The sequence below is a fragment of the Bos grunniens genome, chromosome 24, assembly GCF_055505025.1.
Source record: "Bos grunniens cultivar Pamir isolate PY7600 chromosome 24, Bosgru_T2T1.0, whole genome shotgun sequence".
NCBI lineage: Eukaryota > Metazoa > Chordata > Mammalia > Artiodactyla > Bovidae > Bos > Bos grunniens.
Window position 1 is genome coordinate 12,449,293 of NC_141188.1, and position 14,257 is coordinate 12,463,549.

The 14,257-nt window shown below is 39.7% G+C and overlaps 1 protein-coding gene across 19 annotated transcripts in view; it reads right to left on the reverse strand.

The window, feature by feature from the left end:
- CDH7 (cadherin 7) overlaps positions 1-14,257 on the reverse strand; it is a 154,128-nt gene that overhangs the window by 41,045 nt on the left and 98,826 nt on the right. For 18 of the 19 annotated variants that reach the window (XM_086372234.1, XM_086372225.1, XM_086372237.1 and 15 more), the window contains one exon: positions 4,410-4,663. In XM_086372234.1, coding sequence (XP_086228360.1) covers positions 4,410-4,663 — 254 coding nt within the window. Of the gene's footprint in view, positions 1-4,409; positions 4,664-5,337; positions 5,854-14,257 lie in introns of those variants that run through there. The other variant, XM_086372240.1, reaches the window with a different exon arrangement.

Genomic DNA, 14,257 nt, shown 5'->3' on the forward strand with positions numbered 1-14,257 from the left:
GGTCTTGTTTTTGCTGACTGTATAGAGCTTCTCCATCTTTGGCTGCAAAGAATATAATCAATCTGATTTCGGTGTTGACCATCTGGTGAGGTCCATGTGTAGAGTCTTCTCTTGTGTTGTTGGAAGAGGGTGTTTGTTATGACCAGTGCATTTTCTTGGCAAAACTCTATTAGTCTTTTTCCTGCTTCATTCCGTATTCCTAGGCGAAATTTGCCTGTTACTCCAGCTGTTTCTTGACTTCCTACTTTTGCATTCCAGTCCCCTATAATGAAAAGGACATCTTTTTTGGGTGTTAGTTCTAAAAGGTCTTGTAGGTCTTCATAGAACCGTTCAACTTCAGCTTCTTCAGCATTACTGGTTGGGGCATTAGTGGAGTAGGTTAAAAAAAAAATGCTGGGTAAGGCATGGATCATACGGGAAAAAGACCTCCATTTACCTTGATGGAGGCAGTGAATGCATTTCTTTTTAGAATTCTAATTTCTTGCCCCATATATCAGAAAATATTCCAAACAGTATATGCTAGATTTCAGTATCACACTACAAAGAATGTCAATGAATTCAAACACTAATTATCCACTTTCCCATACTCTTTTACAATTCAAATATTATCTGGCCTAATGTTAAACAATTATGAGGAAACAAATCGTGCTTTTCCATTCCTCTGAGAACTACAATATCACTAAAGGTACAGGAGCACAAAGTTCACAATTGTAAGAGTCTCCAGCTTCCATCTCAACCTGGAGATTCACTTTTCCCAGGATCTCAGCAGACTGTGGAATCCACTCATCCACTGGCATCTGCAGAAGAGCTTATATTTTGATAATTACTTGAGTGCCCAATGCAAATATATGTTTATGTCCATTAAACAACTTTTTGCAATATTTACTATAATATCTTGGAAAATATGTGAATACAATACAACCTTCAGTACATTGCCAATATAGTTCCTTGTAAAATATGTCTCCCTTCATTGACTTTACTGACCTTGAAATAAAAATGGCCTGAAAATAATAAACTGTAATAATAGTAATGTACAGGGATACTACTTCCTAATATTTCAGTAATGATTGACAGTTTAAAAGCATCCGTTACTTTCCCTCTCCCTTAATGTTCAAAATCTTTGGGGTAGGGCAAGGACTGCAAGTGTTGCTTTTCCTTTTTATTGGGTTATATGGAAATCTCCCCTAAAGGCACTCGGCAAACAGCAGAAGAAAACCAATCTTCTAGAGAATATTATTTCTAGAAGTTCCCCTCAACTCGCTGAACTACACAATGAGGAGACTGGCCTCTTAAAGACTATCATAAATGGACCAGGAGAAAGAAATATGTGAGAGAGATGTCCAGAAACAAACAAACTATGAGGGATTATGCTGACATTAAAAAAAAAAAAAAAAAAAGGAGTAAGGCAAAGCAATGTTGCAAGAATATGTGCATAAATCTAAGTCAAATTACTTTTCAAAAAGCAAAAGATATATTCACAGGCACACACAAAATAACATTTAATTCAACTTTGAACAAAATGCTTATTTGTGAGATTTAGAGATTAGAAAAGGATGTAAGAAGCACTGACCTAAACTTTCAGGATCACCTTTATTAGTTTTAAGAAACTAAAAATGAGGTAAAAATGCAGTGCTGACGAGCTGATGGAGGACACAGAAGTCTTTACTTCCAAATTCAGCAGAGTTCACCCTTTGGCCTTTTCTTTCTCTGTGCCCCAGGGAACAGACATGGAACTCACTTCATCTCTAACTCAAGTCACTACCCACTTGGTCCTACTCTCCCTTCTCCTTCCCCAAATTATTATATGATACCGCATTTTTTCAAATAAAATATTATTAAAAGTGAAATATTTACTCTAAAAGGCTCTAACAGATTGATACACAAGGAAATGGATAAAGAAAAAAATTATAAAATACCAGTAAACCAAAATTTTCTTAAATCCTCTCACTAGCTTACGTAGTGAACTATCATGTATATTACTGTGTCTATTTTTCCAATCCTCAATTTCATGAAAGCCTTCTCTCTTTCTCCCCATTAAATTAAGTGATTTAAGCATCAGTCAGGCTCTCCTGAGCACCTGATCTATGACTACGATTGTACTGTGGTTGTTTGTTCACAGGGGAAGAAGACAAGTACGTCACTAGCGTTGTGATGCCATAACAAAGCCCAAATTCACGTCTGTGCACATTAATAGGACTTAGTGGATGGAGCTGAACTTAAATCTGGGAACTTTCTGACAATACAGGCTGGGCTTTTACAGGGAAGAGAAGGCTTATTCCATCTAAGTGCATCTGGAACTCATAGATATTCTAGTGCACAGAAGGTTATATTCTTAGAAATGCTTTATGATCACTGTGTTAAAAATAATACAGCTACTACATAGACTGAATTTGTTATATAGACAGAGAAGCAATGAGTATGACTTCACTTTTGAAATAAGTTATTTTATACAATTCTTTACTAGACTATGATATTCATGTCAAACAAAAGAGAAGGAAAAGAGAGCACTAATTACATATAACCTCTCTCTATATATATGCTGATCATTATTTGTATATTAATGATAAATTGATATTTAATATCATTAAATGTGTAATAATTTACTTATATAAATAATAAGGTTAAGCCTATTATTTTAGGGAGACAGAGGATTATGAGCTCTTCTTAACTAAAAATCATTGTCTAATGTGTAGATGTTTTTCATGACACTCTGCAGTCAATGTCCAGACTTCTTTCGTAAGGTAGCTCAAGAGCGCTTAGCATTATTAAATATCAGTTACACCAGAGGTTCAATCAGTGGTTAGTTGAACATATCTCAATATAAAACCTTCACTAATTTTTGCGAAACGTGAAAGTACAAGTTGCTCAGTTGTGTCTGCCTCTTTGGAGCCCCATGGACTATATAGTCCATGGAATTTTCCAGGCCAGAATATTGGAGTGGGTAGCCTTTCCCTTCTCCAGGGGATTTTCCCAACTCAAGGATTGAACCCAGGTCTCCCGCATTGCAGGCAGATTCTTTGCCAGCTGAGCCACAAGGGAAGCCCAAGAATACCAGAGTGGGTAGCCTATCCCTTCTCCAGGGGATCTTCCTGACCCAAGAATTGAACCGGGGTCTCTGGCATTGCAGGTGGATTCTTTACCAGCTGAGCTACCAAGGAAGCCCACTTTATAGATTTTATAATCAAAATCCAGATCATGAAATAAAAATGTGTTACTTATGAACCCAAATTAAAACATGAAATACAATCTAATTTCTAGTATATTCTATATAATCACTTAGATATTAAATATTTACTTGAAAAAAAAAACATTTTACCATATGTATATGTATGTAGCTCTTAGATTATAAGACTATAGGTAAAAGGTGTGACCTGTAATGCTGTGATATTTTGGGATGCTTACATATCATTATTCTGTTAGTTCCACAGAGTTGGTTATAACAATGTTTCTACTCTCTATACAGGCCTATTGAAAGAACATTTTAAAATAGTCCTTGTATATAAATAAGGTATTATTTTATTTTTAATAAGTCGATTAGACTAATAAACACATACTATCCATACAGACCAATATATAAAAGGATCTGTTGAGAAATTAATCCCCAATTTAAATTGTTTATAAAATTAGTTTTCTAACATAAACACTTATCCTACAATGAGGACACGCATCCCTTTCTCTTTGACCACAGTTTGTGTTGCAAAAGTGCTCAGGATAACGGGCCGAACAGGAACATCAGCTCTGCTTGTGGCTGACAACGGCGCCTAAAGACAGTTTTGCAGGACTTCCCTGGTGGCCCAGAGGCTAAGACTCCATGCTCCCACTGCAGGAGACTGAAGTTCAATCCCTGGTCAGGGAACTAGACCCCACATGCTGCAACAAAAAGATCCTGCATACTGCAACCAAGGCCCGCCAGAGGCAAACAAATAAATAAATATTAAAAAAAAAAAGATACAACATTGCCACACAATAATGACCTTGGATAATCAGGTGACGTATTTTGGAATTAGTAAAATGTTGAGCGGTTCTGATCCTGTTTCACTTCTGCCATGATGGCTCAATACATATTCATAACTGGTTTCTATTTGCTATAACCCCAAAGCTTCCCCAGCAGCTCAGTGGTAAAGAATCTGCCTCCAATGCAGGAGCCACAGGGAATGTGGCTTCAATCCCCGGGCTGGGAAGATCCCCTGAAGGAGGGCCTGGCAACCAGCTCCACTATTCTTGCCTGGAGAATCTCATGGACAGAGGAGCCTGGCTGGCTACAGTCCATAGGATTGCAAAGAGTAAACCAGACACAATAGAAGCAGCTGAGCACTCACGATCCCAAAGCATCATAATGTAGAGACATGAGTTGTCAACAAGGGCACACTGTTACAGAATTATTGAAAAGGACAGCAATGAGCTCTTACCTCACTGGGCTGTTGGAAGAATCTGGGTCGTGAGCTGCTACGGTGCCAATAATATTCCCAACTTGGGTAGCTTCCGACACCTCCATGGGGTAAAGCGGTGCGGAAAACACAGGGGGCTCGTCCACGTCTTCCACAATTATCTTCACAGTTGTCGTGTCGCTGAAGGGTCCCAAGCTCAGAAAGCGGGGGTCGGCATCTTTGTTTGCAGCTTCTATCCGTAGCGTGTAACTTGTTTTGGCTTCAAAATCCAAGTCCTGTAAAGAAAGTTGTTAGGAAAATTAAATTGCCCATTAAATACTCAGAAAAGCAGAGCCTTTTCACGTATGCATGTCAATTAGCATAGTATGGACTCTACCAGGAAAATGTACCATCAGCATTCAAAAACAATAAATAATAATGCCAATCAGAGTCCTTGTGGCTTTCTGGCTCACAGACAATGGTAAATGCTTTTGAACTAACTTAATCCACTCTGTGTAGTACATTGCATAAGTAAATGCAGGTCTTTAGAATATTACTGGAACAACTGATATGATATAAAAATCTTTTCCAGCAGGGACCTCCAGGTAGTATTCATCAACCATGTAATATCACTGCACTATCCAGAAATGCATGTTGAAAAGGGGGAAAAAGATAACTTTCAGTTGAATTTCTCATTTACAAGGTCATTTTCATTGATGTAGGGGACTCCTTTACAATCCTAAGACTTCCCAGGTGGCGCTAGTGGTAAAGAACCCACCTTCAATGAAGGAGATGCAAGAGATGTGGGTTCAATCCCTGGGTTGGGAAGCTCCCCTGGAGGAGGGCATGGTGGCAACCCACTCCAGTATTCTTGCCTGGAGAATCCCATGGACAGAGGCACCTGCACGGTCCACAGGGTTGCAAAGAGTTGGACAAGACTGAAGCGACTTAGCACACACGCTTACCATCCTAAACTTTCGAGTGTTCCCAATGCAGCTGAAGCAGAAGAAGTGGCATACTGTAGTTATACAGCCAGAAAACATAGCTGATTTTTATTTTTTTTAACTTTTTATTTTGTACTCGGGAACAGCGATTAACAGTGTTGTGATAGTTTCAGTTGAAAGGACTCAGCCATACGTGTACCTGTATCCATTCTCCCCTAAACTCCTTTCCCATCCAGGCTGCCAAGTAACAGAGCACAGTTCCATGTGCTATACAGTAGGTCCCTATTGGTGATCCATTTTAAATCTGGAAGTGTGTACATAGCTGATTCTTCTTGATGAAGCCCATTGTTTCTTCAATATTCCACCATCACTATACTCAGTCTCTATTTATATTAAACGGTTGACAGTTATAATCTCTCTTCTATAATGTTTCAACAGGATTAACATGCTAACATTTTTCTCAAATACAGTGACCCAAGTCAAACCATATGGTAGCTTTAAAAATGTTTTAAGGACAGTTGCGTGTACTTGTAAAGCACCATCTGTGAAAAAAAAAAAAAAAAAAGAATCATATGCCTGACATGTGGAAGCTGTCTATGACAGTAGTATGCTTCTCTTTCTTCAAGAGGTATAGAGAGCTCCAGCTTGTTGGGACTTTCAATCTATCTCGCCACTGAAACACTGTCCCAAAATAACTGCTACATTTAATGTATAAAAGCAAAAATTTTAGAAAGAAACCAACAGAAATCACAGCACATATATAAAATAATGTACTGTAAAGCAACTATACCCCAATTGAGAAAAAAACCCCACAAACCTTAAAAATATATATATATATTTGTCATTTTACATGTTATTTAATTTAAAAGAGCAGTGAGAAAAATTAGCTAAATGTATTTCTGTAGAACTACAGTCTAAATTCATAGTCATGTGTATGGGCATATGTGTGCACACACATATAGGTATGTATACATTCCAATTCATTCCAGAAGGATGTGAGGCTAATTAAAGTGATGGCAATATATAAATATAAAATGTATATACACTTAATAACACACTCTATGTATATGTGTATATGCTACATGAGACATAAGAATTTATATACCACTTACATAAAATATATTAACATATATATACCTTAAACCAATACAAAAAATAGGTTTATAATATCCAGGCCAGAGATCATTTATTGAATTATCTGCTTAACATCTGTCTCATCTAGTAAACTGTAAATTCCAGACTGTTTTCTTCGGTACTAGCATACTTAGTGCCTATTCAGAATTTGATACATTGAAAAGCATCAATATTCTTAATGAATTAGAAAAAGATAGAATCCAGATATCCAGTCCTCAAGAACCTTGAAAATGAACTGAATCTTTGCTCCAGAGAATCCAGTAGGTTGAAGTGAGAGATGGGGGAAGAAACAGCCAGGTATATTGTTTTTCTTGAGCAGAAAAACTTCATATAATTACTATGGGAAAACCAAATTTTAATTCTTCTCTGAGGTTTCACATGAAAATTCTGAGACCTCCCTGGTGGCTCAGTGGTGAAGAATCTGCCTGCCCATTCAGGAAGAACGGGTTCGATCTCTGATCTGGGAAGATCCCACATGCCATGGAGCAACTAAGCCTGAGCACTGAAACCATTTTTTGAGGCTACCATTTTTTTATTCTACTCTCAAAAAATATTTCTAGCCCAATGGTTGTCAGCCAAAGGTGAGAATCAGAACCCCTCAGGGAACTTTCTAATACATTCCTGGCCCCTTCCAAGATTTTGATTCAGCAGATCCAGGATGAGTCACAAACACACTTATTTTTAAAAGGTTCTTCGGGTCATTGTGATGCAAATACTCTTCTAAGAAACTTGATGGTTCAGTGGTGGTTTAATTGCCAAGTCGTGTCCGACTCTTGCAAACCCATGGACTGTAGCCCGCCAGGCTCCTCTGTCCATGGGATTTTCCAGGCAAGAATACTGTGGAGTGGGTTGCATTTCCTTCTCCAGGGCAGCTTCCTGACCCAGGAATCGAACCCGGGTCTCCTGCATTGCAGGCAGATTCTTTACTGACTGAGGTATGACGGAAGCCGAAGAAATTTGACTTCCTCGTTAAAATTTTCTTGGGCCCATACATGCAATCCAATACTTAATTGGGTTCTGCTAAAAATAAAACAAAGCATTCTTATTTACACAAATACATTCACTTAAGACACTCTCAACATACACATAGCTTAGATATGAACCTATTTAATTTGTTCTTACATTACTTACAAAACTGGTAAGTTATGAGAAAAATCCTATTTTTATATATTCTGTGACTATGTAAGATAAGACGAGGTAAAAAAAAAAAAAAAGAAAAAAGCCTGTTTACCATCTGCTTTTCAATCACTTCAAAACCACAACTTTTCAGATATTCATGCAGGTTTACCAAAAGGGACAGCAAGTCTTTCTGTATTCAAGTAAAAGTTTGACTGACTCATGAAAGAATAATTTAACATTTCCTGCACAAATGAATGCAATTATTTGATGGCAACTTTTATTTTTAATGTGTCTAAAAGGCAACAAGATGCAGTAAAGACATCTGGATGCTGCCAAGTCATAAAGTAACACAGGATCACGCATGAAGATTGGCTGCCTAAAAGCTATTATGAAAATAGAACCATAAAAGAATTCTTATGAGAGCCCATGAATCAAGATTCCAGACAGAAGGAATTGCCACACAGAATGATTTTCAGAGCAAATCACAATCAGCCAGTTTTCAAAGAGAGGTGTGGTGTGATAGATGGCAAATTGAAGAAATGACTTTTGCAGTAAAATGTTAATTCCTGCTTTCTCCTTCTGATTGATTTCTACATAAGCAATATATCCCATAACTATTTGACTTTGCCAACAAAGGTCCGTCTAGTCAAAGCTAGGGTTTTTCCAGGAGTCATGTATGGATGTGTGAGTTGGACTATAAAGAAAGCTGAGTGCCAAAGAACTGATGCTTCTGAACTGTGGTGTTGGAGAAGATTCTTGGACTGCAAGATCAAACCAGTCAATCCTAAAGGAAATCAGTCCTGAATATTCTTTGGAAGGACCGATAGTGAAGCTGAAACTCCAATACTTCAGCCACCTGATGTGAAGAACTGACTCATTTGAAAAGACCCTGATGCTGGGAAAGATTGAAGGCAGGAGAAGGGGACGACAGAGGACGAGATGGTTGGATGGTATTAGACTCGATGGACAGGAGCTTGAGTAAACTCCGGGAGTTGGTGACAGGCAGGGAAACGGAAGCCTGGCATGCTGCAGTCCATGGGGTCACAAAGAATCAGACACGACTGAGCAACTGAAGTGATTAAACTTCATGAGCAAAGCTATACTTGGGGAATGAAAATTAAAATAATAACCAGGGAAAGTAGAAGGAAAGGGAAGGAGATAAAGGCACTGTTTAAACACAGTCTATTCAATATTTGAAACTACATACCACTGGAGACTAGATGTATTTGGAAATTTGACCAAAACACTGTTCAAGACGCAGCCCAAAAGAGCAAGAAATGTGAAGGATTCCTAAGAATCTGAACTCAAAACTCCATCACTTAGACCCAAATTAGCAATGCCATACAGAAGTTGCTTTATCTGTCAAGTGTCGTCTATGTCAGAGACACTGAAAGAGAACGCTGCTTGTTGGCCATCGTCCCTCCTAAATAATGAAATAGCATGGTATAAATTTATTGCCATCAAAAGATGATGAACTTTGGGATGAAAAAGCAAGCATAATAACTAAGACAGTGGTCAGCAACCTTTTCCTGTAAAGACCAGACAGTAAATAATTAGACTCTGCAGGCATTATGGTTCTCTGCCACGTGAAAATGAACTAGCTTGGCTGTGTGCCAGTAACACTTCATTTACAGGCACTGAAATCTGAATTCCATGTAACTTTCACATTTCATGCAACATTCCTTTTTCTTTTGATTCTTTTTCCCAATCATTTAAAAACATAAAACTATCCTTAGCTCTTGAGTTGTCTAGAAACAAGCAGGCAGCTGTTTGCCAACCCCTGGTCTAAGAAGCCCCAGATAATAAGCTTCTCTCTCCAGACTAGAGGTTCACACCTCTTCCTCCCACCCTTTTTACTCCATGTAAAATGAATTATTCACTATATACAGCGTACTTGGTACATTTCCAGTGTGTATCATCTGCTGTTCCCTCCTTCTCATGGAATTCTGTCTGCCATTTCTCTTATGGGAATCTTTTGGGGCGGGGGGTGGGGGGGGAGGGAGGGAGGGAGGGAGGGAGGGAGAGTGTGTGTGTGTGTGTGTGTGTACTATAGCCTGTAGCCCTCCAGGCTCCTCTGCCCATGGAATTTTCCAAGCAAGAGTACTAGATGGCTGGATGGAGTGGGGTGTCATTTCCTACTCCACGGGATCTTCCCAACCGAAGGATCGAACCTGTTTATCTTGTGTCTCGTGAATTGGCAGGTTGATTCTTTAACCACTAGCACCACCTGGGAAACCCATCTTCTTTATGAGTGATTCCATAATAAGACTTATTATAAGACTTCTTTATATTGAGAGAGAGTTACCTTCAAACAGGAAGTTTCAGGCACATCTTTAAAGTGCATTTTAAAAGATGCAAAGTTGATACTATTAAAATTAAGTAAAAGTTGCTACTACTGAAACTAGCAAAAAAAATCCAGTGAAAGACCAAGATTATATGTGTACTCAGGGGCAGACACTGGAGAAGGCAATGGCACCCCACTCCAGTACTCTTGCCTGGAAAATCCCATGGACAGAGAAGCCTGGTGGGCTACAATCCATGGGGTCACTGAGGGTCGGACAGGACTGAGCTACTTCACTTTCACGCATTGGAGAAGGAAATGGCAACCCACTTCAGTGTTCTTGCCTGGAGAATCCCAGGGATGGGAGAGCCTAGTGGGCTGTCGTCTAGTCATCTACGGGGTCGCACAGAGTCAGACACAACTGAAGTGACTTAGCAATAGCAGCCGGGGAAAACACACTATGTAAATTCTAAGCCATGTCTGCCCACCACCCATTCCCTTTCTGCTAGAACAAACAGGCATTCTCCAAACTCAAAGAGCAATAAGCACCCTGTGTTGGATGACATCATCACATCTTGGTAGCTGCCTACCTCACCAAGTAAGTAGGGTTGCTGTAAATTATTCATAAATGTAAAGCATCTAGAACAGTGATGGACACAGAGCGATCACTGCATTAGCATTTGCTGTTACTACTGTACTATTATTAGTGCCATTATTTCCTGCTAGAGTATCAGCAAATCAAATGGAAAGTAAAGACTACATATTTTTCTTCTGTTTTTCCCCAGGACACCTAGGCCTATGTCTTTGGCAGCATTAGTTTATAATATTCATCTTCTGAATTAAAAATCATTAACTATCATAAACAGTGGAGTCTTATCAGTTTCTCCCTGCCACTGTTAGCTTCCTTAACAGTAAAACCTTAGTTAAAACAGCATTAAATTCATTTAATAAAATCTCTGCCCTGAATTTTTTTTCTTCTTCTTATAGCTTGGTTTCTGGTCTACAGCCAAACGCGCTCTCATGAAACTCAATGGCCTTCTTTTAGGGCTTGTACTTCTGGTCAGTCCTGTTGTTGATGTTTCAGGAACTGATCCAAGTTATATCCTTCTGGAAATTCTTCAATCTGTTCCTGTAACCATCACATGGTACCACCAGGGCTGTTCTGTGTGTCAGTGAACACATGTGTTCCTGTCTATATATTTAGTGTCTTATGTTTAATACGGATCTTGTACAGAAGCACGGAGACCGTTCATCATCCTTAAAAGCATTTCTATCTCTGGCACTTTCAGCTGTCCTTTGGATCAAAGCATTAGACTCTGTTGCTTTCAATATCCTCCCTACTTCTTGATCAAATCAATATAAATCATTTTTACTAAGTAAATGGGCTTCAATAACTGTACCAATGGAAAAAGAACCCACAATCATAACCTGCCCTTGGTGATTATCTGACTGTAAATTAATCGACTACTCAGGAACTTAGCTTGGAAAAGCTTTCTCAGCAAAGAACAATTTTGTACATTTAAACAGTTTACAAGTTCTAAGTTTTTCCCTTTTCCAAAAGCAAAACATGCCATTATTATGCACAACTACACTGAAGCCTTCCTTTCTCCCTTCCCTGAATGGTGCCCTCAGGTTGACCAAATGCAGACAAACGTTTCCTTACTCCTGACTGTTGGGGGCCAGAGTGAGGCACTCCGCCCGTGGCAAAGGTCATGAGGAAGGAGGCTCGACATACGCAAAGGCGGGATCGGGCCTCAGGAGTCCCCCTGGAAATCCTTGAGCATCTACCCCCATAACCAGAGCCTGCCTACTTTACTACTTTGTGCTCTCATCTCCACCTCTGACTTTACGGGGGGCTGTCCCCCACCACCTCTTTCAGAGAAGGAGTTAACTTAGAGCTCCAGTTAATAAAAACTCCTGTGCATGACAAGAGTGTTTTAACCTACACACTCCTCTGAAGGTTCTCTGGCCTGCTTGACAGGCTCGTCTGGCCACATGTGATTGCTCACAGCCTCCCAACCGTGAGAGGCACGAGATGCTTTAAACCCTCTAAAAACAGGTTCTTTAGAGAAGTTAGAAAACTATTAGTATAAGTATAGTGGGCTGATTAGAAATTGTATTGATGAAGGGTTTTTCATTTGTTGAGCCAATGTTTGTTGCTAAGTCTCCACATCCCCTGCCCTTACACACATTAATGAATATATAGAATTAACCTTTGATATTAATCACGTTAGACCTTAGGCTAAGTAAATTCTTTCCTTAACTAAAACCCACTACACCCTCACCCTGTAGGAATGTAACTTTATTTGGGTGGCGTCTGTTTTGAGAATAATCACCCCTGGAGAAATAAGTGTCCTGGTTGACTGACCACTGTCACAAGGAGAGGGTCATAAATTGTCAGCAGGGCCCCTGGCCAGAAGATGATGTAACACCCCTAAGACCTCTGTATACATTTGTATGAAGCACCTGACTTTGATAAAAGTCAGGACTGCTGACCCCGCATGACTTTTGCATAACATCTCAGTGTATAAAAGTAGACCATGGAAAATAAAGAATTGGGATCAGTTTCTCGAAATACTGGTCTCCCCATGTCGCTCTCTCTCTCATTCTGGCTGAGTCTGCATCTGGAGCGCAGAACCCGCCATGCTTACTAATTATGCCTGGGCTTCTAAGATCCGACCAGGGAGGCCTCAGTGTCTCCTCTCCTTCGGGAGAACGGAAGGACGCCTGTGGCCTACGTAAGTGGTGCAAACTTCTTGTCTTGACGTTTTATTGGTCTCCTGAGTAAACCAAGCTACTCAGCCTCTTTTCTCCACTGAATTTTCCTGCTGAGCTATCCTCATTCTATTACTCTTTACATCTCTAATTAATATCTAATTGAAGCTATTGTATCCTGATCCTCGCCGACGCCGTCCCCGCTTCGAACTCCCTGGATCAGCCGGGGCTGGACCCCGGTACCTGACCTCCCTTTTCTTAGAACCAACCTTCAGCAGGAGTCTTGCTCCAAGTTATAAAACTACCTGCTGTAATGAAAACACAAGAAAATGTACATTTCCTTTGTGTAAAACAAATACAGTGCGATCTAACTCATCCCATTCCACACACACATATTCTAGCCCTTAAAAATTCAAGTCTTTGTAATCTTGCTTCCCTAACTACAATATTCTTGAAGTCTGCCTTATATGTTTAACTTCGTCCAGTGACATTTATGCTTTGACAGTTGCAAGTGACTTATCACTACACACAGCTTTTGTCTTAAAATGTCTGTGAACTATAAAACCTATATCCAGATTTGTGCACTAAGTTATTTTCCATAGAGAAGGCATCAAGGGAAAGGTGTGTTCCAAACTATTATATATAAATATATTTAACTAATAAATAACAAATAATTATATTTAACTTATATGCAGAGTACATCATGTGAAATACCAGGCTGGATGAAGCACATGTTGTAATCAAGATTGCTGGGAGAAATATCAACAACCTCAAATATGCAGATGACACAGCTTTAATGGCAGAAAAGTGAAGAGGAACTAAAGAGACTCATGATGAAGGTGAAAAGGGAGAGTGAAAAAGCTGGCTTAAAACTCAACACTCAAAAAATGAAGATCATGGCATCCAGCCCTATCACTCCATGGCAAACAGATGAGGAAAATGTGGAAACAGGGTCAGATTTCATTTTCTTGGACTCCACAATCAATGCAGATGGTGACTGCAGCCACGAAATTAAAGGAAGCCTGCTCCTTGGAAGAAAAGCTATGACAAACCTAGACAGTGTATTAAAAAGCAGAGATATCACTTTGCTGACAAAGGTCTGTATAGTCAAAGCTATGGTTTTTCCAGGAGTCATGTACAGATGTGAGAGTTGGAACATAAAGAAGGCTGAGCACCAAAGAACTGACACTTTTGAACTGTGGTGCTGGAGAAGACTCTTGAGAGTCCCTTGGACAGCGAGGAGATCAAATGAGTCAATCTTAAAGGAAATAAACCCTGAATAGTAATTGGAAGAACCGATGCTGAGGCTGAACCTCCAATTCTTCGGCCACCTGATATGAACAGTCAACTCACTGGAAAAGATCCTGATGCTGGGAAAGATTGAGGGCGAGAGGAAAAGGGAACGAGAGGATGAGATGGTTGGATGGCATCCCATACATGAGTCTGAGCAAACTCTGGGAGATAGTAAAGGACAAAGAAGCCTGGTGTGCTGCAGTTCATTGGGTCGCAAAGAATCAGACACAACTTGGCGACTGAACAACAATAACAACAATATATATATGTTCAGTCTCCAAGTCGTGTCTGACTCTTCGTGACCTCATGGACTGTAGCCTGCCAGGCTCCTCTGTCCATGGGATTTTCCAGGCAAGAATACTTGAGTGGGTTGCGTTTTCCTGCTCCAGGGGATCTTCCCAATC